The sequence below is a fragment of the Punica granatum genome, chromosome 8, assembly GCF_007655135.1.
Source record: "Punica granatum isolate Tunisia-2019 chromosome 8, ASM765513v2, whole genome shotgun sequence".
NCBI classification, from domain to species: Eukaryota; Viridiplantae; Streptophyta; class Magnoliopsida; order Myrtales; family Lythraceae; genus Punica; species Punica granatum.
Genome location: NC_045134.1, coordinates 6,709,582 through 6,737,335, shown reverse-complemented (window position 1 = coordinate 6,737,335; position 27,754 = coordinate 6,709,582). Strand labels below are relative to the sequence as shown.

The following is a 27,754-nucleotide window of genomic DNA, read 5'->3' as shown; positions in this document are numbered from 1 at the left end:
TATGGAGCGAATGTACGATGATGACTGCACTGATAATTAAAAAATCTAGAGAATTTTCACTAGTTTCATAACTAGTTTAATGCAGTTATATCCTTCGGGTAGGGACAGGATCATCAATTAGCATAAATAGCCAGGCTAAGAACGGATTTGGAGATCTGCATATATGTATATACATACATACATACATATATATATATATATATATACGCTTCAGATGACAAAGTACAGATCCATGAAATTTGTAATCTATATTATGGAAATTTGGTCTATATCTACATGTTACACTCAGTAATATATGTCAACATACCCTCAAACAAAACATTTGAGCTAGTGAGGTTCATTTCACATCATCAGCTTATATATAATAAAAATACCCCAAAAAAAAAGAGAGACTAAAGCTTCAGAAAACAAAGGGGGAAAAAGAAAAGAAGAAGGCGAGCTAAACCAACCAAAGCATTGGACAGTTATATTCAGACATGGGAACAAGGAATCCTTAGTCTAGAAACACAAGTGCCTGTCCCCAGTATGGATTCTAGGGTTTTCACTACATTTTCAGCGCTCGGTCTCGCGGCGGGGTCAACGGCGGTGCAATGGAGGGCCAAGTTCATGGCCTCCACAATCTCGTTCGAGTTACCAGACGCGGCCCCCTTGAGAGCTGGATCGACCCAGGTTTCCAGGTGGCAGTCCGAGTAGCAGTATCTTCCCCAGTCCACGATGCTCCCGTGCATGCCGAATGATTCCCCATCAGATGGTGATTTTCCGGTTAGGAGTTCGATGAGGATTAGGCCGAAGCAGTAGACGTCGCCCTTGTCTGTGAATTCTCTGGACTCTAGGACTTCTGCAAAAAGGAAAAGTAAATTTTGTATTGTTGATCAACAAAAGTTGCATGGATTGGACTCACATGCATTTGGATTTTTCCATGATGATATTCTCTCCGGATGAAGAAAATTGAATCTGAGACTGTTTCTTTATATTACCTTAGAATAGACTTCGCATCACAATGATTTGCACGTTGATTTTTCTGGATATTATTACAAGACTAATATCTAAAAAGAAATTTTCTTTTTTTGGTTTTCTTTCATATTTTTATTATATTCCAATATCTTTTATGAAAATTAAGAAAGAATAATCCAAGAGCAATTAGGCTTACCTTTAGCAATTTTAAATGCATTAACAAAAAGAAATTGAATTAGTGCTAATAATCAATTAATTACCTGGGGCTACGTAGCCTGAAGAAATAAAGCACTTGACGTCCGTAAAGATTGGCCCCGAAGGGCTCAATCTCAACCTGGCCTCGTCGTTTGGATCAACGATAACTTTCTCAAGCGAGATGTTTCCGACAAGGATGCTTGGTGAACAACTACAGTGCAGAAACTTCAAAGCCCTTGCGACTCCGACCGCTATTTTCTTTCGCCGGTCCCAGCTCAATCCTCGGAGAGCTTCCCTTAAGTTCTTGCAGTTAACATGCTCATATACTAAGTAAACCTTCTTTTGGGAATCAAAAATGGCTAAGAGCTTCACGATATTCGGGTGCTTGAGCTTGCCGAATTCAATTGCTTCAGACTCAAGATTCGATGTATTCAATTCCTTCACAAAGAAATCCATCGCCTTTGTGGATGATCTTCCCTTGTACGAAGTTCCGTTTTTCCCTCTAGATATCACATTCTCTTCCGCGGCTGAGCTCAGAACATCATCTATTGCCAACGACTTTGAGACCTTGGCATCGAAGAAATGCACTTCCCACACTCCATCTTCTGTCTCGATCCTCTTCTTCACTGGTCCAGTACTTCGTTTCCTAACAAAGACAAAGGCATAGGCCGAAAGGCAGATCACGGCTGCCATGACGAGCATGCAAATGAATAAAGACCACCAAATTGATGATTTTCTGGCCCCTTTGCATGGCGGCAGATCAGTCAGTTTGTCCCCGCCACAGAGATCGTTTCCGGAGACGGCGCTTGCATTTATGGCGAGAAACCCACCAGTTGATGGTAGCTTTCCATGCAAGTGATTGTGCGAGATATTCACTTTTATCAGCGATGCCACTTGGCCAAGGTTTGATGGGATTTTCCCTATCAATTCATTCTCCGACAAGTCCAGCTCACCAAGGACTGGCATTCCGGCGAGACTACTTGGGATTGGTCCGGTGAGGCGATTGTTGCTCAAGTCTAGGCTGACCAGCTTCATGCATCTCGATAGTTCTTCTGGGATTTCGCCTGAGATATTGTTGCCGTTAAGCTTCAGTTGCATTAGCTCATGCAGGTCCCCTAAACCCACTGGAATGGTGCCCGAAAAGTCATTCTCTGAAAGGTCTAAGTTTTCAAGCTTGCCGCTTCCAAAGTGCTCGGGCAAGTTTCCAGAGAATCCATTTCTTGCTAGCTTTAGCATTTGAAGAGAGGGCATGTTCCACGCTTGCTCTCCAACCCTGCCTGACAGATTATTACCTGAAATGTCGAGATAGTACACGAGGGGCAGTTTTGTGAATTCCGGAAGTAACCCACCCGAAAGGCGGTTGTTCTGGAGGCGCACTCGCTGTAGGCTCTTGCAGGAGCTCAAATTTCTTGGAATTTCCCCCTCGAGTGAGTTGGAGAAGAGAATCAGCTTGAATAGATTGCCCGAGTCGCAGAGGTGCTCTGGGATTTGACCCGTCAGGGAATTGGTGGAAAGGTCGATGATGGTTAAATTACTTTGCTTTCCAAGGTCATTAGGGATACGGCCCGATAAGTTGTTTGACCAAAGCTGGAGGACTTGAAGCCTAGGCAAGGAAGCCAAAGCACTTGGAATCTTTCCAGTGAAATCGTTGCCAAAAAGATGGAGAATTTCAAGTCTTTGGAGCTGAATAATGAGTTCCGGGATTTCACCAGAGAGTGAATTGTCACTTAGGTCAAGTGATATCAATTTTTTTAGACCGAAAATCGACCTAGGAATGGGATCGGTGAGCCTGTTTTGGTAGAGGAAGAGGTACTGGAGGTTACTTAGGTTTCCTATAGATGATGGAATTGGCCCTGTCAAGTTGTTGTAGACCAAATCGAGATGGTTCAAAGAAGCGATATCCCCAATTTCACTAGGAATTTCTCCGGATAGATTGTTGTACCCCAAGTATATCCATCTCAGGCTCTTCATTTGACCGAATTCCCGGGGAAGTTCTCCGACCAATTGGTTTGAAGCAAGGGTCAGGTATTGCAAGCTCGGGATTTTTGATATGGAGGTTGGGATTTCACCAGACAAGACATTTCCTCCAAGATCAAGGACCTTAAGTTTTGAGAAGGACCCAATGTCTTGAGGGATTTTCTCGTTAAGGATATTGTTTGAAAGGTCCAGTTCCTCCAGGCCGGAAATCGACCCGTGTGGTATCACACTGGTCAGATTGTTGTTGCTAAGGTTGAGATGCTTGAGTGAAGAGCAAGAGAAAATGTTACTAGGAATCTCACCGGAGAGATGGTTGGACGACAGGTCTACGGTTTGGATGAAGTCGAACTGGAAAACCGACGGAGAGATTTTGCCAGAAATGTTTTGGCCGGGGATTCGGATGGCCAAAACATGAGATGAACCGTCACATGTGATTCCACGCCAATTACAAAAGTCGGGCGAGGAACTATTGCTCCAACTTGAGAGGAACCCCTGAGGATCATCTTCGATGGAGGATTTGAAGGACAAGAGAAGCTCCACTTCTTGACCACGAAGTGCCAGAGAACTCAAGAACACGATCAACGATATGAGAAGACTCGAACATCCTTTACCGGCCATCTTTACCTCGAAAGCAAGCTGTTGAGCAAGAGGTTTTCAGCTGGGAGCTCCTTGCTACTACGTTCCTTGAATCCACGCCTGGAAAAGAAAATGTCGGAAAATCCAATTAATTAATCATTTCTAAGTAAGTAAATATATGTAAATGTATATGTGTATGTAGTCTAGCTTTACAAAAGCAACGCAGCTAGTCATTATATTCTTCGTCCAGCTAAGACGAGTAAAAGCGCAATCATGATTCATGGAAGAATATTGCTTGATCATGCGAAGAAACCGAATTGTTATGAACTCATATGGTGCATGGGGTTGTAATTGCAGCACTCAATTAAAATACCCTTCCTTTAAAACACAAAGGCATATATATGTATGTATCCATATATATATGGATAGACAAAAGAACTTGAAAAAGCACATGCACATGGAGCAAGACGTTAAAACTATATATATGCAATATGGCCGCATCATGTCCAGTCGGACGATAATCATTGCAGCTCATGATATTAAACCGAGAACGTCAAAACTATAATCATGAACACATTACGTAGATTTTGGTACACTTATGATATTGAGATGAGTAATTTTACTAACTCACCGGAGTCGTCCCACCATCAAAACCCAGCTTCTTCAACTTCAGAGCCCATCCTAAATAGACGAAGAGAAAGGAGAGATAATGAGAGGGTTATGAACTATTGAGGAGAAGGGTGAAGGGTGTATTAGGGCAGTGGAGATGAGTGATTAAATAGATGGGAGATGGAGGGCACGAAATGGGGCAAGGATTTGGGGCGTAATTACGAAAATGCACCTTGACTTCCTTTGAAAGGGGTTTGAACACAAAAGGGCGAGAGGGGATCGAACGGGTTGAAAGGGAAACAAGGGACAGATGTTGGAAAAGGGCTCTGATGTTGTCGGATACTTGGGGCATGGAAAAATGCTCTTTTGACTGATTGAGTGTTTCTAAGGAGAAGAGAGAGGGGGGGTGTAACCGTTGAAAAAGTTTGAAAACTTTGAACCGATTTTATGGTGGAGATTTGCTTGTGTGAATGATTCAATTGCAATGCATGACCTCTGGTGATGTACTTGGTAACTCCTTTTGCGTTAAAGGGAGAGCTCAAGGGCTCACATTTTTGGTGCTTTTTAGGAGACTCTTCCATTGGAGGGTTTTGCGCGTGAGAGTTGATCAATGCCCCAATTGTCTAAGGTTTAAACTATGGATATTCTTCAATTTTCATTTGACTTGTACGAGTTTGGGTCCATTGCAATCCAAAAATTTATAGGTGATAAAATTAAAGTCACATGCAAATCAATCATTTTTGCTTTTTTGATTCGTCTGAAATACACTTTGATATTACTCTCAACGCTCATTCTTACATGGTAACGTGCGGTCTTTTTTTTTTTCGCTTACTTACACGTATCGTTTTGCTCACCTGCACGTGTCACTTGTCCTTGGATACGTGCCCTTAATAACTGATCACAAGGCGAGCATTTTTTTTCCGCTTTCTCATGCTTTTCTAGACCATGAGCAAGACATTTTTTTCCCTATCATGCTCGAGCGAGAGGGACTAATACGATGCGGATTTTTGGCAGCACTCGGACTTTGGATTTAGTATAGTGTGAAACCACAGGAGCATGTGAAACTTGCTCTAATACCATCTTAAATTTGCATTGGACTTTTATGGGGCTGAGTATTTCTCAATCTAAAAGCTTAAACTATTAGGAGGTGGAAATAAATTACATATATATCCAAGTATCTTTATTTCTTTGTTCGGTGTGGGGCACACTTTCATTTTAATTCTTAACAAATATTGATGAGAAAATGGAGGTAATGCAATGCTACATGTTTTTGCTTGAATTCAAGAGATTTCAAATTTGACTTTCTTTAGTGTGACTTTTTTGAACCTCCATATTTGAACTTTTATAAGTGTTAGGCCGACGGATCTTTTTTAATCGAAAAAACTATGAAAATCGATTGTGGTGGAGTTGACCTAGGCATTACCTTGCCCTCGAAATATTTGAAGTTGTTAGTTAAGTACGTTTTCTTGACGTACTCTATCTCGTGAAGGAGCTGCACTACTTTTAATTAGGTTGTACACATATATATTTGGATCCTAGTTTTAAGTTTTTAACAATTCACCACAAATAAAAAAGAAAGGAAATTGAAAAAGAAAAATCATTTAATGTAATACTGACAGTCATTCATAATCTAGAATTTTGATGTATTAAGTTTGATTCTTATCAATAAAACTTTTCATTTTCTATATAAGCGTTTTGGAAGTTATAGCAAAAATTTCCCAGCTCTTGGATAAGAGCTATACGAAGAATCACTTGCATATATGTGTGTATATACATGCATGTATATATATATATATATATTACCATAAAAATTATAGGAAGTTCATAGAAAGGGGATACTCATACATGAGCATGCCAAAGAATAATGGGGGATGGGCATCTGAAACTTCTGATATCTCCGTGCAAGAAGAAAGAAACGGAGAGCAACAACAAATTAAAAATCTATGAAGCTTTTAGCCACTTTTGTTTGGACTCTTCTATATCTCACTTGGATTCTCCCCCACCCCTCTCTCTCTCTCTCTCTCTCTCTCTCTCTCTCTCTCAGTCGTCAGTATATGCACAGAGCACTAAGGTATGGAGGAAAGAATAAAAGGAAGTATACATATGGAAGAAAGTCTACAGACAGATCGCAAATTAGAAAAAGGGAGCGGACAAAGGGAAATGAAGACAACAGTGGGGCTACAGTTCCTCTATATAAAAACCCTTTTCATCTATCTATCTATTACATATAATAATAAAATGGGTAAAATACACTCCCTCCTTTGATTTTGCCAAATGATAGTCAACCTTATTTTTGACACAAAATGACACTCTATCCCATTGATAACTTAATAAGAAAATCTGTTTTGATCCCAAACTTTCGCTTTCATCCTTTTTATTTATTTATTCTTATTTTCAATATTACACGGTTTGTCCACTGTGTTGTCGTTGGTAGAAATTTTGATAGACCTATCAATGTGTCATATTTTTAAGAATAAAGATTTTCAAAAATATAAAAAAGGCCAACACATAGATAATAACTGAGACTTTCAACAGCCTGGAGAGCTGCTCATTGACGAGACCTCACTCCTCGATATTGATATCCCAAACTATTATGTTTGACATCTTGATCTTGAGAGATGAAGCTTACTACTCAAATACAATATTTTTGTACATAAAAATCTTCGAATAAAATTAAAGAATAAGACTAGTTGTAAGGAGCATGACCGAAGTAGATGACTATAAAATTATCTAAAGCCATCAGTGATTTAGGATAGGGTGTGCCGGCTCTTCGCGCTAACCCCTTCTCCTTCCACTCGTACCCCTCATGAATGATTGCCAACTAGTGGTCACTGCAACATTGCCAATAAGGTGACTGTACAAGCCCTTTTTCTACTACTCTTTATTATTGTCTTTTTTTAAAATTATTAATTGTAAAGATTATTTTATTATTCATAATGCTTTCTAAGATACCTATATAAGAAGAAACTTGTAAATCTGCATCCACGCTCGCAAATACGACAACGGAGTTGTGAGCGACCTTCTAACGGCTAATAACCTCATACTAAAATTGAAAAAAGAAAAACAATTGCTAATTTCAAGGAAAATTTTCAACATATTTTCTAAGGAAATCTATCAAAAAACTTAATAAAATAATTTATTTTTCAAGGCAATTCCCTTAGAAATTTAAAAAATTAAAAATGTTGTTTCAAGAATTCTTAAAAAAATTAAATAAATGTCTTAATAATTTTTCAAGGGAAATTTAACCGAAAGTTTCCCTGAAAATTTTAAGAGTAATATTATTTTAGAAAACCTACAAGCATCCTTTTAAAAAAATTTCTTTAATTTGTAAAATAATGTTTTGATTCTGAAAAGATTTGCACATTAATAATTTTAGTCGAAATTCAATAGCAAGACTAATATCGACCAACCATGACATTTTGAGGACAATATTAAACATGCAAATGAATTAGGATGAAATTGATAAAGCAATCAAAGATTGACGACAAAATAAAAATTTTTCTATTTAGTCAACTTGATCAATGGGGTGGAGTGTCAATTTATCTATTGAGAACGCGGTGAAGTGTCATTTTTTCTTAAGAAAGGGGTGAAGCGTCATTCAACAATACTTCAAGGGAGGGGAGTGTAATTTACCCTGATAAAAGTGTTATGATCAAAGTGAATTAGTTCAGATGATTCGATATTTTTTTTCTTAATCATAATAAATTGGATTTGAGTCTTGTGAATGAAGAAAATTCACGATTGGAAGAGTTTCATCCTCGAATGGGTCAATCCGACTCAGGCCTATATTAGTCAAGCACATTAGTCTTTTGAATATCAAGTGGTGCGGCATATAAAATAAAGAAGATGGTATTTAAAAAACTGTGAGATAGGCTTGGATAATATGTTGGTTTTGAGCTTGCCCTCTCCATTGTAAATAAATTTTCGATCTTCCAACTTCTTTAGTGTGATCAGTTCATTGCAATATGCATAAATCATCAACATTAGCTAGGGTTTGGGTACCATAAAAAGAGAAAGGTAGCGAGGCTGCCTTTACTTAACCACAAAATGGGAGAGGGGGCCGTTTATCTAAGTACAATATCTAGGAAAAAAAGATATTTTTTATCCTATGAGTTTGGTATTCAGTCAATTTTGATCCTATAAAATTTAAAACAACTGAATCAGTTATCTACGTTTGCTTCATAAGCAATTTCGATCCTATAAATTTTGAAAATGACTTTTTTGGTTATATAAGTTCGCTTTCAACTAACATGTGATCTTATAAGTTTTGAAAAAGAAAGATATTTTTGATCCTATAAGTAACGAAATAGATTAAAATTACCTTACGAAGTAAATGTATGGGACTAGTTTGGTACTTTTAAAATTTAGATGATCAAAATTAATCAAAATCTAAATTTATAGGACTAAAAATGTATTTTTTTTTCAATATTTAGTATTTGAAAGTTTAATGGACCCTAATTATTTCAATTTTGAACGGAGTCCGCTTAGTAAAGGAAAAAACTCTTTCAATTAGTAAATTTTCTACATTTATAAGATTTAAATTTGAAATAATATTTTAAAAAAATATATTAAATTACCTTAACCAATCCAGATTTGTGGGGCTATAGCTCTTTAAATAAAATAAAATATGGACCGATATCACTCTCGTGCGCATCTTAATCTCTCTATATACTTCTTTAAAGGGGCCCACACACAGAGTCCATCATCTTTTCTTTCTGGAAGGAATATACAGCGTGTGGTCTTTGTCGCCTCCAGCATGCTTTGCTTGCCCCTTGTTTTTGTCCCTCCCTCCCTCTCTCTCTCTCTCTCTCTCTCTCTCTCTCTCTCCATATTTGGCGTTTTACTATTAATATTCTCGAGAAATTATCAAAAATATATATAATCAGAAACATTTGAGTTCATTAGAATCACTAGATATGATATAGTTTGGTAAATTGCATGTATTATTAGTTGGAGGAGCTCAATCACAGTAGGGAGTTCAATTCACACACTTAGAAGCATGCTTGTGAGTATAAGACTTCTTACCTATGAATTTTCAAGGAAAGTTAGTCTTATCCAATAAATTGACTTCAACCAAATACTATGTCTTATTCTTAATTAGGACGTAAAATTTATAATATAGGTTAAAATAATAATATCACAAGCTCCTCGTCTTTTCTTCAGTAATGTGCATAGACATAGATATGTATGTCTTCCACTATATATATTTCCACTCGTCATCCACTACTGTTTTGATCATCTTTGACAATGCTTGTACAGCATCATCATTATTATTATTATTGTTGATTAGTGATATTATATATAATTAAGATGTATATGTATATAACTAATGGGTTATTTTTTAATCCACTTTTGAAGCTTTCTTATAATAAAAAACACGAGCCATCTCGATCAATCAATGAATCTCTTCGTTCACTCCCATTCATAATTAGATAAATATAATTAATATTAATCAAAAGTTGATAATTGTGCCCATATGCTCAGAAAAGCACTAACATGAATCCAAAAATAGGTTCAGTGCTTTCATTTGTACTTAAACCAATTAATGCTTAACTTTCTTTTGCTAAATGCCGTATATGTTCCTTTCACAATATTCCCTAATGCATAGGCTCTTTTAATCTTTTGAATATAGGGGGTGATGACCTTTTCTTTTCTTTTTCCTTTTAATGAATTAAGTAAAATAATTTCACTTGTACTAACGTGGGTTGGTTCAAGCGGTTCGGCACTTGTTCCGCTTAAGTAAGGTCTCGAGTTCTAGTCTTTGTGAATGCAGAAAATTCACGCTGTGACAATTTTACCTCTTAGTGGGTCGACCCAGCTCGACTGCATTAATCAGTGTCCAATTTGACTTTAGGATACCAGCTTCACATCGGAAAAATAATTTCACTTATCTTTGATTTGAATGAGCAAGGCATGACGTGGACTAAACCCGTTTCCTGAAAATAGGGCTCTTTAATTATCTCCTTTTTCCCGTTATAGGGATCGATGAGATGGTAGGGTCCAAAAGTTAAATTTGATCTATCAATTACTTAGAAACAAATCTTTGACATAGCAATTACCAAAGAATTTAAATGTATAACATATATCTTCTATAAATTTTCTCTTTGACATATATCCTTAATATATGTTTTTATTGTACGTGTGACTAGGTGATGGCAGAGCGTCGCAACAAAAAAGTGAGACTGTTGTGTAATTTACACTGAACAATTGAATATATTGCTAATAGAACTGGGGATGATATATACATGAATATATAGTGATCAAATGTGGCTTTTATTTTACTAAGCTGAATACTATCTGCAATCTCAGTGCATATATGAGCTAGCCAATACCCAGCACCTCTAGGATCGATTGATTTTGCCTGTATCACTCTGTCTCGTAAACAAGCTCTAATGGAAAGATATTATTTAAACTTTATGGTTGATGAAGTCAAGTATGAAGAGGAATGGTAGGCACTTCCTTACATGGTCGCTTTAAAAAGAAGGGATTGCATAGTGCTGTATGATCCATGAATGTCGGGCAAATCAAAAGGATCCATCGAGACAATAACATTAATTGTCGTCCTTTTTCTTTAAAAAAATAATTGTGAGAGGCTTAAATAGAGCGTCACATGGTTAAATCAAATCATTAATTCTCTTTTCCCAATATTATTTTATGGTAATTAACTAAATTTGCAAAAGCTTATGGATTATATAGTCCCCTTTCTCCTTTTATCACAGGAATCCCTTTTCTTTGCTTCGCACATGAAACCCTAATGCAGTTATACATATACATCAAATTTAGTAAATTAAAGTACATAGCAGTTTTAAAGTCAACATATATAAGAAAATGGTACATGCATGCATGAGTAAGTCATCCATCTATGTACAAATATACAAAATTTAAAAAAAAGGTGATTATATAGAGAAATTATTTCCCAAGATTAATTTATATACCCTTGCAAAAAGTTATTCACAAGACAGACCAATTAAATGTAGCTTCAATTACATGTACGTCTATATATTGTATAATAACATTTAAAAATTTTGCAACAAGAAGTTTGTGATGGAAAATATCATCTGAAACTCCAGGAGTTTACATACCTTCATATTCACCCTTGACCGACATCATCGACCTCACTCTCCTCATCAATCTAAATTCTGGATCTGTCCCCAATCTTTAATAATACTTGTGATTCCCACTATTAATTTAACACAAATTTTAGTTTTATCTCCACGTTGCATAATAATATATGGTTTTTGTGATTCGTTGGCCCTCCTAATTTTAAAATCATCAAGTACTATACTTACATATCTTGAAAAGAAATAAATGGTAATTCAAATGGCAATGGTGGTCCCAAAATATCATGTACACAGTTGGTTGTTGGTGTGGAATGTGGAAATGTACTAGAGATATATTTTAGTGCAAACATTAGAAATGCACTAGGAGATACATAGATATATAATACAACCACACACAACTACATATACAAATATATAAAATCGAAATTATTGGTGTTAGTGCTCTTATCAGTCAAATAAATCTGCGAGCATGGCCAATCTAGCTAGCGCATGATTCTTGAGGGTCGAGGAAAATTTATCATAGGAAAATTTGGATAATTTATTTATACATACTGTATATATTTCTTATTAATATTGGATCGTGCTTGTGATGCATGCACATACATCACCCCCATCATCGCAACTTCAAGTTTATCTTCTGATAGGAAATACAACAATTTGGAAGAAACTTGATTATGAGAGCCAAAACAACGTATTTAATATTATCATATTTAAACTAAAGAAAATGGATACTTTTAACTTTTATAAAATCAGGTTTTCGCTTGATAATAAAATAAAATATAAGAGAAGATATTCCATTGAGGATAATAAGATTTAGAAGTTCACTTTTCAGGTAGTTTCAATTCCATTATATTATCATGTAGGGATAGCAATAGTCTATTGGGTACTATCTATCAAATCCTTATACAGACCATCAAATCAAATAATGCGTGCATCTCATTAGATTCTACAAGACGATGTCATTGTCATATTATTAATAACAGAAAGAAACAAACATAAATGCTTGAATTGAAAGAAAGGATTTGATTTAATCTTACAGGCTTCCATTTAACTAAACTTTATTTCTCAAAAGGAGGTAAGGGGAGGCCCTATCGGTCCAATATGCTTCATTATTGATATATTTGTATAAATATGTATGATTATATAGATATATTTATATATATATATGGTTCCTAACCTGCAATGCGCGCACAAAACCTGCAATGCGCACACAAATTTATTCTAATCATCTACGAATAACATTTGACATTTCATAGCAGCAACCAAAAATTTCCGTCATAATAAGAGATTCGATATAAAGATTAAGTAGGAGGAATATCTACTCATATCCTCGTATAGATATACATTAGTGAGAACGAGAGTTACAATAGCTTTAATTTTTTAACAACTATAGAGAAATTTTTTTATATGTTTCCAAGAAAGGAAAAACAAACACCATGGATAAATAAATGATGATACATACATCAAATCGAGTATCAAGGAAACAGATAGAAGGAGCTCGCGAATTATATTTAGCGACAAATCATTTCAATGAGTTAGACTTTCTCGGGGTAATTAATCTATATGATGCTTTGCATGGTCGAGAATTGAACCTTTATGTTCGATAAAGATTAGAGCGATGCACGTGTGACACTCACGTACGTGTGATATGAGATTTTGGAGCAATTGGGAATTCACCTTTTGTATAAAAAGGAGCACAACAATTTAGGGATTGGGAAACAATTGGGACCATCTCACAATTATTGCGCTCATGGATAGAGATGAACATGAACCCTAATATATGCATAAAGGTCCCTAAATTTGGACCACCCTTTTAGGGTTAGATAACTATGCCCAAATTTTCCAGTTTCCCTTTTCCCTTTTTCCATTCAAAGCATTTAACATCTAGCTGAGTGTCTAATGAGGCACCGGAGTCGGTCGTTGATATCACTTTACTGACACTAGCTATAAAGAAGTGGTTTTGCGACGGTAGGTTAATAAATACGCCCAATTTATAATAGGTGTGAATCAATCAATTTCATCTGTTATTTCGACCATACATTTTTTTTTTCCATGCGATACCATACGGAAACATAGTATTTTTCAGGAAAGAAACTTTGAATTGCTTAGTAGCCATTCGCCAGTACCCGCTGAATGAATCATTAGGAAAAGGAAATCCTTCAAACGGCTAACGTCTAATTATATATATATATAGATATATATTATATGTACATATATCAATTATCTTGTTGTCGGGTTTATTCTTGAGTTGATAGGATGTTTCGTCTCTCGTCGATTTTCACCTCATGATACGAATAAAGGCCAAAGTACGTAAAGCAAATTCGACAATTAATTTGGTGTTGTTCTCTCTCTTTTGGCTTTTGATATCTCGAATAATGCCATAAAGAAAGTAGACATATTAGAAAAGTGGATCTCATATCCTCAGTCTCTGAATTGTGACACAAAAATTTTTGATAGTATAACATGTTGCATTGTATGTGTCATGTCATAAAATCAAAAAACAAAGATGTCAAGAAGAGAATTGAAGCGGAAGAAGATTCTTTGTATTCACTCATCAATCTGGTATGTATATACTTAGGTCCAAAACAATATAAGGAAACCGACATCTACGGCTAAACTAGTGTGTTCTAAGTATGGAATATAAAAATATGTACATAAATTACAATGGAAAGTAAATCTTTTCATAATACTCCCCTCAAGTTGGAGAATGAGGATTCTGAATTCCCAACTTGCTGAGGAGAAAACGGAATTGGTTTTGCCCAAGTGCCTTAGTAAAAATGTCTGCCAGCTGCAAGCGTGTAGACACGTGGGGGGTTTCTACAGTTTCAGAGCGCAAATGTTGCCTAATGAACTGGCAATCGATTTCAATATGCTTGGTGTGTTACTGAAAAATTGGATTAGAGGCGATGTGAATAGCTGCTTGATTATCGCAGAAAAGACGCATTGGACTCGCATGACAAACAGCAAGAGAGCTAAGGAGAGAGCGGAGCCATAAGAGCTCACTGACAGTTGCTGCCATGGCCCGATATTCGGCTTCAGCGGAGGACTTGGAGACTGTTGTTTGTTTTTTAGTCTTCTAAGAGATAGGATTGCCGTCTAAGGTGATGAAATATCCGGTCAAAGACCATCGAGTCATAGGGCAGCTAGCCCAATCCGCGTCACAGTAAGCCGTTAAAGACAAAGAGGTTGGCTGAAGAAAAATTCCTTGTCCAGGGGATTGCTTGAGATAGCGGAGCACGTGCAGGGGCAGCATCCCATTGTCATTGACGAGGATCTTGTCAGAACTGGGATATGATATGAACAGGATAACTGAGCTCTGGCCTAGTGATGGTGAGGTATAAGAGGCGACTGATGAGACGACGATACTGTCCTGGATCGGGAATGGGATTGTCACTGTCGGTGGACAACTGATGTTGTTGCTCCATAAGAAAATAAGCAAGTCGAGAACCGAGCATACTAGCCTCAGTAAGAATATCCAGTGTGTACTTCCGCTAATTGAGAAAGAGATCGGAACTACTGCGAATAATCTCTACCCCCAAGAAATAAGATAAAGGATCCAAGTCCTTAATGCGAAAGCACTGGTTGAGATAGCCCTTAAAATGAGTGCATGAGATGAAGTCATTAGCAACGAGAATCATGTCATCCACATTGATGAGAACGGCAAGAAATATGCCACCATGAGAGAAGGTAAACAAAAGAATGATTAGCTTGGGACTGTTGAAAACCATATTGAATGAGAGTTGTTGCGAACTTGGAATACCAGTTACGAGAGGCCTGACGAAGGCCATATAGAGACTTCCGCAAGCGACATACCTGATGAGGAGCGGCAGAGGAAGAGACATATAAACCTCTTCATCCAAGTCCCCATGGAGAAAAGCATTATTGACATCAAGCTGATGTAACTCCCATTGTTTAGCAATAGTAATGGTCAATAAACAACGTACCGTGAAAATCGACCCCTTCAATCTGAGTGAAACCCTAGGCCACGAGCCGAGCTTTGTAACGCTTCATAGTGCCATATGCCCGTCTTTTAATCTTGAAAACCCATTTATATCCAATGGGTTTCTTCCCGGGAGGAAGAGATTGAATAGTCCAAGTGCCATTATCATCAAGAGCACGAATTTCTTCTGCCATCGCGAGACACCATTTGGAATCTTTGGCGGCTTGAGAGTAGGTCTTTGGCTCTTTGTCAGAATCAATTGCAGCAAGGAACGATAATTGTGTGGCATCAAGATCAGAATAATCAAGATAATGCTCTAGAGGATGAGACGTACCTGGAGAATGCGATGGAGCAGGTAAAATAATGTGAGGGGGGTTGTCTAAGTTACGAGCAGTATGAGAGACGAAATCATTAAGCCAAGTCGGTGTACGAATATTGCGGGAAGCCTTAGACTGTGCTATACTGTCCGCTAGAATTAAAGAAGAAGTAGTCGGGTCGATAGAAATGGGCGGAGGAACCGGATCGGGCGCAACTGAAATGGGCGGATCGGAGGGAGCAGTGGAGCTTGATGGATTCAGCGTGCTGGGCCCAGCGGAGATGGGTTACTCCGAGGGAAGCCCATATGTGGAACTGGGCACAGCTGAAAATATTACTGCTGGGCTGGGGGCGACCAGACTGGGCTCAGTTGGACTGGGCTGAGCGGAATTGATCTGGGGAGCAGAACTGGGCTCAGGTGGGCTGTTGTGCACATCCGAACCGAACGACTCCACTTGAAAACCTGGGCCCAAAGTATCCAAAAATCTAAAGCCGGTATTAGGTGGACGAGATGATGGCGCATTGTTGAACGGAAAATTAGCTTCACAAAACCAGACATCTCTAGAAACAAAAACCTCTCGAGTCTCCAAGTCGTAAACTTTCCAACCTTTCTTTCCAAATGGATACCCGATGAAAATGCACTTCCTTGATCATGACCCGAATTTATCCTTGAGACGAGGATTATTATGTGCATAACAGAGACATCCAGAAACTCGAATATGTTGGTAATCGGGCTTTTGACGGAAAAGAAGTTCAAATGGAGTCTTGCCTGAAGAATACTCGAAGGTGTGTGGTTGATGAGATGTTCCGAAATACATTCTCCCCAAAAATCAAGTGGAAGTGATGCTTGAAATATTAAGGCTTGGGCCACATTGAGAATATGGCGATGCTTACGCTCAACCCGCCCGTTTTGCTGAGGCGTGTCAATGCATGAAGTCTGATGGATGATGCCATTATCGGAAAAATAGTCTTGAACCACTCGACTCATGAATTCCGATCCATTGTCATTTCTCACGGTTTTCATCGTTCAATCAAATTGATTCCAAATCAGCTTGCAAAAACTAATCAGAAAACGCCGTGCCTCCGATTTGTCTCGTACAAGATATACCCATACACCAGGACTATAATCATCCACAATTGACAAGAAAAATCGAGCACCAGAAATGGATGAAACTTTGTAAGGGCCCCATATGTCACAGTGAATTAACTGAAATGGAAAGGAGGCTTTATTTGAACTAATGGGGAAACTGGACCGTGTCTGTTTTGCCCAGCAACAGATATCAAAAAGTGCCTTATTATCATAACGGCTTATGGAAAAAGAATTATTCTCGAAATGAAGACAAGAAGAAAGATGTCCCAACCGCTGATGCCATATATCTCCATCATCTACTTTCATTGCCCGTACCCACTGAAATGATGAAGATACTCGTCGCAGAAGCCAGACCCCCCGTGAAGTTCACCCACTCCAATCATACTCTCCGAGGTGTTGTCCTGAATGAAACATAGATCAGAAATATAGTGTACACTACAATTAAGTTCCCAAGATAATTGGGCCACAGACAATAAGTTGCAATTAAAATCTGGTACATAAAGGACATTATAGAGAACCACGTTGGCTCCAAAAGAGACATTTCCCATAAAAGTAGCCTTCGTTGTACCATTAGGAACATGTATGGTAGGCCCATTGTGAACATGAATAATATCAAAAATATTGTCCAGGCTACCAGTCATATGACGTGAAGCTCACGAATCAATAATCCAATCAAATTTAGAATTAATGGGCATAAAATTCTCACCACTTAGTTGATTAATCTCACCATCATCACGTGAGACCATCGACATAAGCCACTACAATTGGGCCTCAGAAAGATGGGCCAGCTTACTGAAGTCAGCAAGCTGATCTGCGTGGGCCTGGGCTGCCATGTAGCTAGCTGGACCCTGATGAACAGATTGTTGGGCCGACTGATTGGGCCTCCATTGGCCTCGAGCCATTTGGGCCGACTGCTGCTGGGATAGGCCTCCCGAATAAAAGCTTCTCGAGCCTACCGAATTAGAATACTCGGAACCGCCTCCCAAGTTAGAATGCTCGAAACTTCCTCCCTGCTGAGACTGTGGTGGAGTCGGGGAAGAAGAAGGCGCCGCATGTTTTCCGCCTTGCCGAGAGAAACCAGAGGAATTGCCCTTCGAATTCCTCGAATTCAATTGATGGGAGCTCGGATAGCCATTGAGTTGATAGCAGGTGGCCCGATAATGGCCATTTCGACCACAGTAATCACAGAACGAGCATCCCCGAGGTTTGATTTCTCTTCTGCTGGAACTAAAATTAGGGTTATAACCCTCACCACCCACGAACCCTAATGCTTCTGAATTCGATTCCCTTCCAAGTATAATCTGACGCTAAGCTTCGTCGTGGGCAGCCATGGAGTGTGCTTTGTTCACATTCGGTAGTAGGTCCATACTGAGGATTTGTGAGCAAATTGTGGAAAATTCGGGATTGAGCCCAATGAGGAATTGATGCAGCTTCTCCTTTTCCTTGTATGCCGCAAGTTGGAATCTAGCGTTGCAGGTGCAAGCCGGTAAATCCAAGTATAATTCCAACTCATCCCAGAGGCTTTTCAATTTCGAGTAATATTCGGAGACGGATCTCTTGTCTTGTCTGAGTAGACATATGGCGATCTTCAATAGGTGAATAATGGTTTCATTGCCTTGAGAAAATCACTCCTTTAGATCATCTCATAGCGTTTTTGCATTTCTTGCCCCTACAACTGAGTTCTGTAATTCTTCATCCAGATGATTGAATATCCACGAGTCTAGCATTGAGTTACAAGTTACCCACTTCTTATGATAAAGTTCCCCTTCAGCTGGTTGTGTTACTTTGCCCTCGATAAAACTAAGCTTATTCTTAACTTGAAACGCCGTTTGCATTGCCTGTGACCAAGTGTTGTAATTCCTACTGTTGAGTTTGCAAAAAATAAGTTGGGTGCCAGGACCATCGAAAGAGCTGAAGACATAGACGAGTGACATGCCTCCACCTGAGGTATTATGGTCTGTAGGTTTGGCCATGATGATTACTCAGAAAAGACAGAAGAATGAAGAATGGATTTGCAGGATAGAAAAACAGAAGAATGAAGGGTGACGCTCAGTAGGATCACTGGCAGATGAAGCTTGGCAAAACTAACCGGCGATGAAATGAGACGGCTGGCCTCAGAACCACCGCTCTGATACCATGTCAAGAAGAGAATTGAAGCAGAAGAAGAAAAGATGTCTTGTAGTTTTGGTTTAAAATACCAATGGGAAAGCTTTCCCTTCAATTGCGGCCCAGATAAACTGAGGTCTACGTTCATTATAACTCTTAATTGGGCTCAGCGTTTCCAACCTGAGGCCTGGAAAAAAAAAAGGAAAAAAAAAGAGAAAACCCTTTTTTCTTTCTGCATTTGAGAAAGGAAGCGTAATGTAGTGTTGCAGTATATTCCCTCGCCTGATAATTTAAAAGTTCTATATTATATTCTTTATTTAGGTTTCATTTGGTTTTAGAATTTTAATTATATTTCACTACACTTTATTCTTTCAACAATTCAACAACATAATCATGATTTTTTTGTCTTTTTATCCCATTTAATAATAAATTCTCACACGTACCTTTTTCTATTACAATCAATTTTTTAAAAATAAATTCATCATTTACTTTTACATAGACATATATACATGTTTTTTTTTATCTTTTTTACCATTTAATACTAAATTCTCGTATCTACTTTTTTCTAAGTATTGCTACAACTAATCTCCATCTACTATTACCTATTTTATTTTATATGGATGGAGTTGAGTGGAATCAGATTCCAACTCCAAAACCAAAAGAACCAATAAATCCATGAGTCTTTTTTGTAACGAAAATCAATTTTTAAATGGGTTAATAACAAAAAAAGCACAAGTTTTTCACATTTTAATAATTCTAGCACGAACCTTTTTCTTTAACCTAAAAGTGCACAAACTTTCGATTTGATAACAATTCTAGCACGATATCAAATTTTCCGTTAATTTAGACGGAATTGATGTCACAGAGAACGCCGACAACCTCAATTGGGGGGAGGGCACCGACGACTCCAATCAGAGGGTGGTGGCCAGAATCGAGACCCTCACCCCCCTTTGAAATAGGGAAAATCCTCAAATTGGGCATCCTCCCGATTCCGGCTGGTGGAACCACGACCTCGACCATCACCCCCTCGATTAGGGTCATTTGTTCCCTCTGTGATCTCGATTCCGTCCAAATTAACGAAAAATTTGATGCAGTGCTATAATTGTTATCAAATCGAAAGTTTGTGCATAGAAAAAAGTTCGTGCTAAAATTGTTAAAATGTGAAAAGTTTATATTTTTTTTTGTTATTAATCATTTTTAAATGACAAAGAGTCTAAGAACCTCATACTCTATCTATCTATCTATCTATCTATCTATATATATATATATATATATATATATATAAAAAGTTGTATCACCTACATTAAATATGGACACAACTGTAAATAATTATACAATATAAATATATATATATATATATATAAAGGGCACAATTATTATGATAATTAATAATTATTGTAATTTAATTATGGTAAATTAACTTTTTCCAATTAGTACCATTCGGATTCATAGGAATTCGTTACTCTTATTAGTCTTTAAATTCTTAAAAATGAAGTTACATTCTGATCCTTTAATAATATTATTAATATGGTAATTATGCCTTTCTATTGTCCATTACTTTTCTTTTTCGTTTTCAGTTAATTCCATTTATTGTGGTCAAATAGCTACAACAATAACTGGCTATATATGTATGATCCTCAATTGATCCTTACCCAAGCCTCTCAATTTTTTTAAATGGAAAAGCCATGCAACATATGAGTTCGTCCGACAAAGATACAGGTATATTATTTATGTTTCGATATTTTGTTACGTTGCTTATGATATTAAGAATTTATACCTTCAAAACTTCTTCATCTTTTCTACAGGTGCGGGTTATGAGTTTGTCAAACAAAGCCATGGGTAATTTATTTATGTTTCTATTCTAGAGGTGCGAGTTCTATTAGCAAATTTATAGAGAAACAAAATTTTGATGTTGATTTCCACTGAATTATATTATAGACTTCAAATTGCAATTAGATGGTGGCCAAAAAAATGCAATTAGATGGCATTTACTCTCATGCGTCTATCTAACATCATCTTCGGTTGATTTCTTACAGGAGGTGCTTGATTATATATGAATGATATGACCTTACTAGGTGAATACGAATTCCATCTTCTATTGATTCAAACGAATAGCTAAGTAGGAAGTGCATTTTAAATGTAGTGTGTGTGTGCAAGTTGCAAGGTAGCAAAATTTAGATATATGCTAAGAAATGTAAAAACAGTAAGTGTATGTACATATTTCATTTGTTGTAGATCCATATGAATTCTCTTCAGATTATGAAACAATTTGATGAAAACTTTGTCTACAAATAGTAATCCAATTTGAAAATATAGTCTCTGACTTTTCGTGAATTTCTCTATATATATTGATTGTTTTTAGTGAATCTTTGATTTTAAAAGAGTAAGATAACATGACCAATATTAAAATCCTGTTATAACCAAGATTCTAACAAATTTTCAAGAACCAAAATTATATATATAACATTGAATAGAGGTATATTGGCAGCTTAATATAAGAAATGAAAATTTAAGGCAAATGGTAATTCAATTTGGAGATCTGGTCTATGAAAGATTCATTTTTTCTCTCTATATATTGACTGTCTTTTAGTGACTCTTTGGTTTAAAAGAGCAAGAATACATTACCAGTATCAAACTCTCGTCATAACCAAGATTCTAACAAATTTTCAATATCCAAAAAGATATATTTGTTGATTATAAGAAGTGATAAATTTAAATGAGATTATTTTTTGGTGATCCAAATTGATGCAACATATGGACCAAATTTCTTTACCAATATTACGGTGCACAAATAATTTTCTATTTTTAATGTAAAATTTATAACCGTATGCTGCAACTTTACTATAAAAACATTCAATAATATTTAATAATTCATTTATAGACCAATGAGAATGAACAATAGTTTATATTATAATACTTTTGTTTCGATTACAAAAATATTAAATATATAGTCATTATTTACTTCAATGCGCTCATAAAACATTTATAATTAGTCAAATATGAAAAAAAAGGGGTATAATAGTAAATAGATATTTACAATTTATTGACAAATATAGATATATATATATATATAAAGTTGAAAATGATGCAATAAATGGGGTACAATTGTAAATATATATTTACAATTTATTGACAATAACTAAATAATTTATAAATAAATTACCAAATATTTTATGAAAATTATTAATAAATTATGTTAATTTAATTCTGGTAAATTAACTTTTTCCAATTTGTACCATTCTGGTCCATCGGAATTCGTTACTCTTCGTTAATCAATAAATTCTTAAAAAGGAACTTACATTCTAATCCTTTAGTAATAATATTGATATGGTAATTATGCATTTCTATTGTCCATTACTTTTATTTTTCATTTTCAATTAATTCCATTTATTTTGGTCAAATAGGGTCAAATTGGTAAATTTGTACACGTAAAGAGGGATTTAATGGTAATTAAGTAAGTCATTAATTCGTATAAACAACATTTATATATTATTTAAATTAAAATTAACAAATAAGCTTCTTCTATAATTACAATCTATATGTATATATAATTAAATACAATGTAATAAAAATGGCATAATATAAATTTATATAGAATAGGACTAAATATGATTAAATTAGTAAATGCATATAAATTAAGAGTTTTGTAAATAAAAGTATTTAATATTTTTAATATATATGCATAAATATATTTGGACATGAAATATATTACATTTAATATATTCACAAAACTTTTAATAAGATATATTTATATATATATATATATAAAAGTTGAAAACGATACAATAAATGGGGGTATAACTTTAAATACATATATACAATTCATTGACATTAACTAAATATTTTATAAGTAAATTACCAAATATTTTATGAATAATTAACAATTATGATAATTTAATTATGATAAATTAACTTTTTCCAATTAGTACCATTCGGATCCATAGACTCTTCGTTAATCTTTAAATTCTTGAAAAGGAAGTTACATTTTGATCCTTTAGTAATAATATTAATATGATAATTATGTCTTTCTATTATACATTACTTTTCTTTTTCGTTTTCAATTAAATAGGGATTTAATGGTAATTAATATTCAATTACATCATGTAAACATAATTCTATATATTATTTAAAATAATAAATAAGTTCTTCTATAATTAGAATGACTTAGTACAATTAACACTAATAGCATTAAATTAGTAAATGCATAATAGATTAAGAGTTTATAAACAAAAACAATTAATAACTTTTAATATATGTGCATAAATATATTGGACGTGAAATATACTATTTTTAATATGTTCACAAAAGTTATGATAATTGTAAAATTCTGTATAAATTTTTTAAATTTAACAAAAAGCAATTAACTTTTGAATTAGTTCAGTACAATTATATATGTTGTAAAAGTCTCGTGCAACACATTGGTCAAAAAACTTAGTAAGGGTAATAAAGAGGAAACAAAGGGATATATTTTGCAGATAAAATTTGAGCAAAAACATGTTCATCAAAAAAATATATATATATTGATCAGAAACTTATTGATTTCAGGAGAGTATCCCCAGACAAAACTGTTTTAGTTTGATTAAAAATCATTCGATAGAACAAATTGAAGGCCTCTACTCAGATTTCTGAAGAGTTATAATCATATGGAAAAAAGACAGTTTTGATCCTCAAACTTTAGTGCTTTTATCGTTATCGTCCTAAACTTTTTTTTTGTCATTTGCATTCTAAATCTTTGATGTTTTTGCCACTTAAAGTCCTATCGTCCATTTTCTGTCCAAAAATTATTTTTTAAAATAATAATAATTAATGAAAAAAAAAAAGATGCAGCCCCGGGAGTGACTAAGATCGCCTGCAGGGGTCGCACCCGCACCCCCAATGGGGATTTTCCCCAATTAGGGCCCTGCCGACCTCAATTGGGAGTGGTGACCGGCGGGATGCCCCCCACAATCGCAATCTATTTCACATATCGAATGACTGCTAAGGATATGAAGGCCCTTTTGCAAAAGATAATAAAGTACTTTGGCTTCGATTGCAACCCATTATTTTATTTATTTATTTTTTTCCTTTGTTTCTCTCAATTTAAAGGTATACGATATATACCACGTAGAATATACATTTGTGATCATACGGTAGGGATAAAAGCAGAACAGAACTAATTAACCTTAGCACACGATATGAATTACATCATGATTAAGTCCAATTAATGCAGTTCCTTGTATAACTACTTTTCTTGAGTCAATGATCAATCCTTGGGACACAGCTGGTGGTACGGTAAATCTTATTCGACACCGGCGGCTTCCCAGAGTTCCGGTGCTCCAAGCTCCTCTTCGCAATTTCCTTCATGGCACAAGTAATGGATAGCTTAGGGTTTAGTCTGGTTGCATTGTTGAACTTGAGGCAGAACTCCATGTGAGAGCTCAGAGCTTCTTTGATGGCCGATCTCGGTGACAACTTCGTCAGCCTTTCCTTCACAGCCTCGGAGCAAAGGCCACAAACCCATCTTCCTGAGTGAGCGTCCTTGATCTTGAGGATGTAGGGTTTGGTGCAGTCCTCCTTGAGCCCGCAGCATTCACATGAAACTTCCTCTACTTCATCAGTACTGGTTGTCGGTATGGCCAGTGCAATTTCATCAATAATGTTCATGTAGCTATTGAATTCTATTGATACGTCGGAGAACGCCTTATGAAGTCTTTGACCTTCCTACAGACGTGCATAGGAAGGCCAATATTAGCCTGATACTTCGACCGATAACAAGATGCATCTTACTTGCCTTGTATACTTACCTAACAACTGCGAATCTCAGAAAAACTGTTTCCTTTATATTTACAATCATATACACAACGTAATTTAGAGTACATTTCGTCTCAATGACTCGTGAAAACTTAGCGAATTATTCCCCCATAAATAAAACCAGGTAGAACCCCTTAGTATAGGAGTTTTTGGTGGCAGTCTGACTCTATACACAACATATATATAGTAGTACGACTGTCACTGAAATTAGTCAGTAACACGACCGTGGCGGCATAGGACAAGATTCAGATTGAGGTATCAGAATAACTCTACTAAAATTTCTCCAGGGATGATAGCCTCTTAAAAAACTATTCACAATCTCAATCTCGACCGGACATGCATGTGAACATGGGATATTGAGAACCTAGCAAAGTGAAATGAAAAACCTATTAAATAACGAATCATAAGAATTGATGTCAGTACACAACAAATTATGAGAAATTAATCAATAACATGTACGACCATGGCGTCATAGAACGAGCATTTAACTTGAGGTTGGCACAAACTGTATTAGCCTGTTGAAGTGCTTCACAATCTCGACCAGAGACGTGAACAGGATATCTGTTGGCGGTTGGGGTCAAATTAACAAGAAAATTGAGAAACCTATATTATGTCAAACGAGGAGAAGAGGTTCGATCAAGGATAAGAGGCACTAAAGCAAGCTACCATTGATGAGACAGCATCACAACTGCTTCTTCTTCTTCTTCGATCTTCTTCCTGCTGATTTAATTTGTTCGTCCTCTTCTCTTCCGAGCAGTTATCTTGTAACTAATGGCCAAGCTAACTATATATATTTATATATACACACATGAAGATATGATGGTTCATTTTTAACGAATCTGCAGGAAAAAAAAAAAAAAAAAGATCCAACCAACAGTATGAAGTTTGCCGTATTAATTGGGTATGGGCCTTATTTAATCAATGATCAAAGATATGAATTAAAAGTTCTCTTTACAGGCTGAAAAATGGACATCTGCGCATTACTTTTGTGGAGATATATGTGACTATAGGGTTGCTTTTTTAATTTCCCTTTCTGGATAATTAATGATCAAATTGCTTCAACTAGATATATCTTTTTCTCCTCGCCGTTGCAATTTGGGAACAATAATGTGACATTGATTTAGAAACTCCAGTTTTCGACATAATCTGTTCAATTGTAAAACCGCAACAGAGTTTTAATTATATAATTTAGTAATTGCAACTTGTGGGCGTTGACGAGATGTAAAAAGATGTAAACTTGAACGGCTGCGAAAATGGGTTAGATTCAATTAATTTTCTTTTTCTTTTTCTTTTTTTTCCTTCAGCTACAATAAAGTTCCATTGGCCAAATACATTGAAATAGAAATCTGAAATATTTAATAAAGGAGCACGGGTAGTCTCACTGGGTATCGAATCGAGAACTTTTTGGTCACTGGGTGAGAGGTGCGCCACTGCGCTATACCTTCTCTTGATAGATTCAATTAATTTTCATATGAAAAAGTATTGATCATACACATCACATCAGTGACACCCGGGATATATGGTAAACAATTCTATGAGATAGATCATGCTTGTTTTTCTAATTGATCTTCATGATAGAGCGCGTGTTCGGATATTATAAAAAGTTTTCGGACATTTGTGGGTGAACAATTTATCAGTATATTTGTGCACTTCGAGCCCTCAATGGCTTGAGAAAAGTGTGTCATGATTTACATGATAAAATCAAATTCAAATCCACTTGGAGTCGGTTCTTATCCACTTACAACGTAGCTCATCCTGGTCTAGAATAGATTTTTCCAAAGTATAGAGATAAATAGTTCGTTGCACGCATGAGAAGCATGAAGCTACATGAACGTATATAGAGTGGTCGGTCCCCTACAACAAGCTTTTCTCTTTTTTCGGTACGAACCCTAGTATCCGGAGTCCAATTAGATCCCAACTAATTCAGTCGAGCCGGATCGGCCCACTAAGAAGTAAAACTCTCGCAGCTTGAATTTTGTTGCATTCACAAGGACTCGAACCCGAGATTTTATTTAAGCAGAACAAAAGTTAAACCGTTTTTCTTTTCTTTTTCTGTTTTTTATCATAGCCAAGAAGGTGGTCCCCATCGTGATCTCTCCAGTAGATAATCACGAACTCTGGCCATTGCGAAGTATCTCTTTCTGATGAAGAAAGTGCATTAGAAAATTGCGGCAAGTTACATGTTCGTTCATGTGACTTGTCTACAACTGATGAAGGAGTCGATACAGCGACATCGACGAGTAAATAGATTCATAAGAGGGCAATGCAGCTTCTTTTTCTTGAAAACATAGGGCAATATATTGAAATACTAAGAATAATTCAAGGAAACAATCTCATAGGTTAGAAAACATGCGCGGGATTGTGATCTTGAAATCTGATCGAGGCATCGAGCTTAGCGCAATACAAACAGTCAGCATGACAACGATCTGAATGGTGTGCGAGTTTGTACGACAGAATTTTGTTAGTGAATGTTGGACATTGTTTTACACATGAGTGTCGCGTACATCAACCATGTTACAAGGATAATATGTGTGTGTCATTTCCAAATGAGAGCGAATCTGAGCAAACGGTAACTTTCAGTTCTTTTTCTTTTAAGATTATGTTTCATTAATGCTTTTGATGCTATATATTGATGTCAATGCCAGAGAGAGCCCTCAACATAATTTGGAAGCCAGCCACTGACCGCGATTTCTATTCTACGGCCCCGATAAAGAGTTCTCTACATTAAATCGATATTGAAGGACTAAATTGATCCACTTTTTTTCAAAGTCGAGGTCCTTGACTGCTCGCAGAACGTGGGCCCCAAATTGGGCCGGGATTACTTTTGGGCCACCTGCTATATTACGAACTGCACGTTGGGCTTCAAATTTATGCTATGCCTAAATCACCAAATAATATCGAACTGACGTAAACTTCGCACAAGTCCATATATATCTTCTTCTTTTTTTGATCTTAAAGGAGACCCACGAACATAGTACAAATATAAAAAATTGAGGGACACACAAGTCCTATTGATGAGATCAAACCCAAGACCTCGGTTTCAAACCGGTACATTGTGCCATTGTACTAAAACTCCTTCCTCTACGTATCTTCATTATTTAATCTGTCCAAGTGCCTAATAATCGATAAGGAAAACAAAAT

General features: G+C 36.2%; 2 protein-coding genes across 2 annotated transcripts; both read right to left on the bottom strand.

Moving 5' to 3' along the window:
- Nucleotides 1-229: 229 nt before the first annotated feature.
- On the bottom strand, nucleotides 230-4,489 carry LOC116188540 (probably inactive leucine-rich repeat receptor-like protein kinase At2g25790). The gene is made up of 3 exons (XM_031517968.1): nucleotides 4,334-4,489; nucleotides 1,215-3,822; nucleotides 230-838 (listed from the first exon to the last, which is right to left on the bottom strand). The coding sequence occupies exons 2-3, from the start codon at nucleotides 3,742-3,744 to the stop codon at nucleotides 471-473; spliced, it is 2,898 nt and encodes a 965-aa protein (XP_031373828.1). The 5' UTR covers nucleotides 3,745-3,822; nucleotides 4,334-4,489; the 3' UTR covers nucleotides 230-470.
- Nucleotides 4,490-23,847: 19,358 nt separating this feature from the next.
- LOC116188969 lies at nucleotides 23,848-25,455 on the bottom strand. The gene is made up of 2 exons (XM_031518428.1): nucleotides 25,280-25,455; nucleotides 23,848-24,523 (listed from the first exon to the last, which is right to left on the bottom strand). Exons 1-2 carry the CDS (start codon nucleotides 25,280-25,282, stop codon nucleotides 24,059-24,061), a joined length of 468 nt encoding a protein of 155 aa, XP_031374288.1. The 5' UTR covers nucleotides 25,283-25,455; the 3' UTR covers nucleotides 23,848-24,058.
- Nucleotides 25,456-27,754: the final 2,299 nt, after the last annotated feature.

What these genes read in the sequence shown, in the direction of transcription:
- LOC116188540 (XM_031517968.1), bottom strand. Translation starts at nt 3,744, where the DNA reads ATGGCCGGTAAAGGATGTTCGAGTCTTCTCATATCGTTGATCGTGTTC. An exon ending in TTCAGGCTACGTAGCCCCAG is followed by an intron (nt 839 to 1,214) that starts GTAATTAATTGA and finishes TCCTTTTTGCAG; the next exon opens with AAGTCCTAGAGTCCAGAGAA.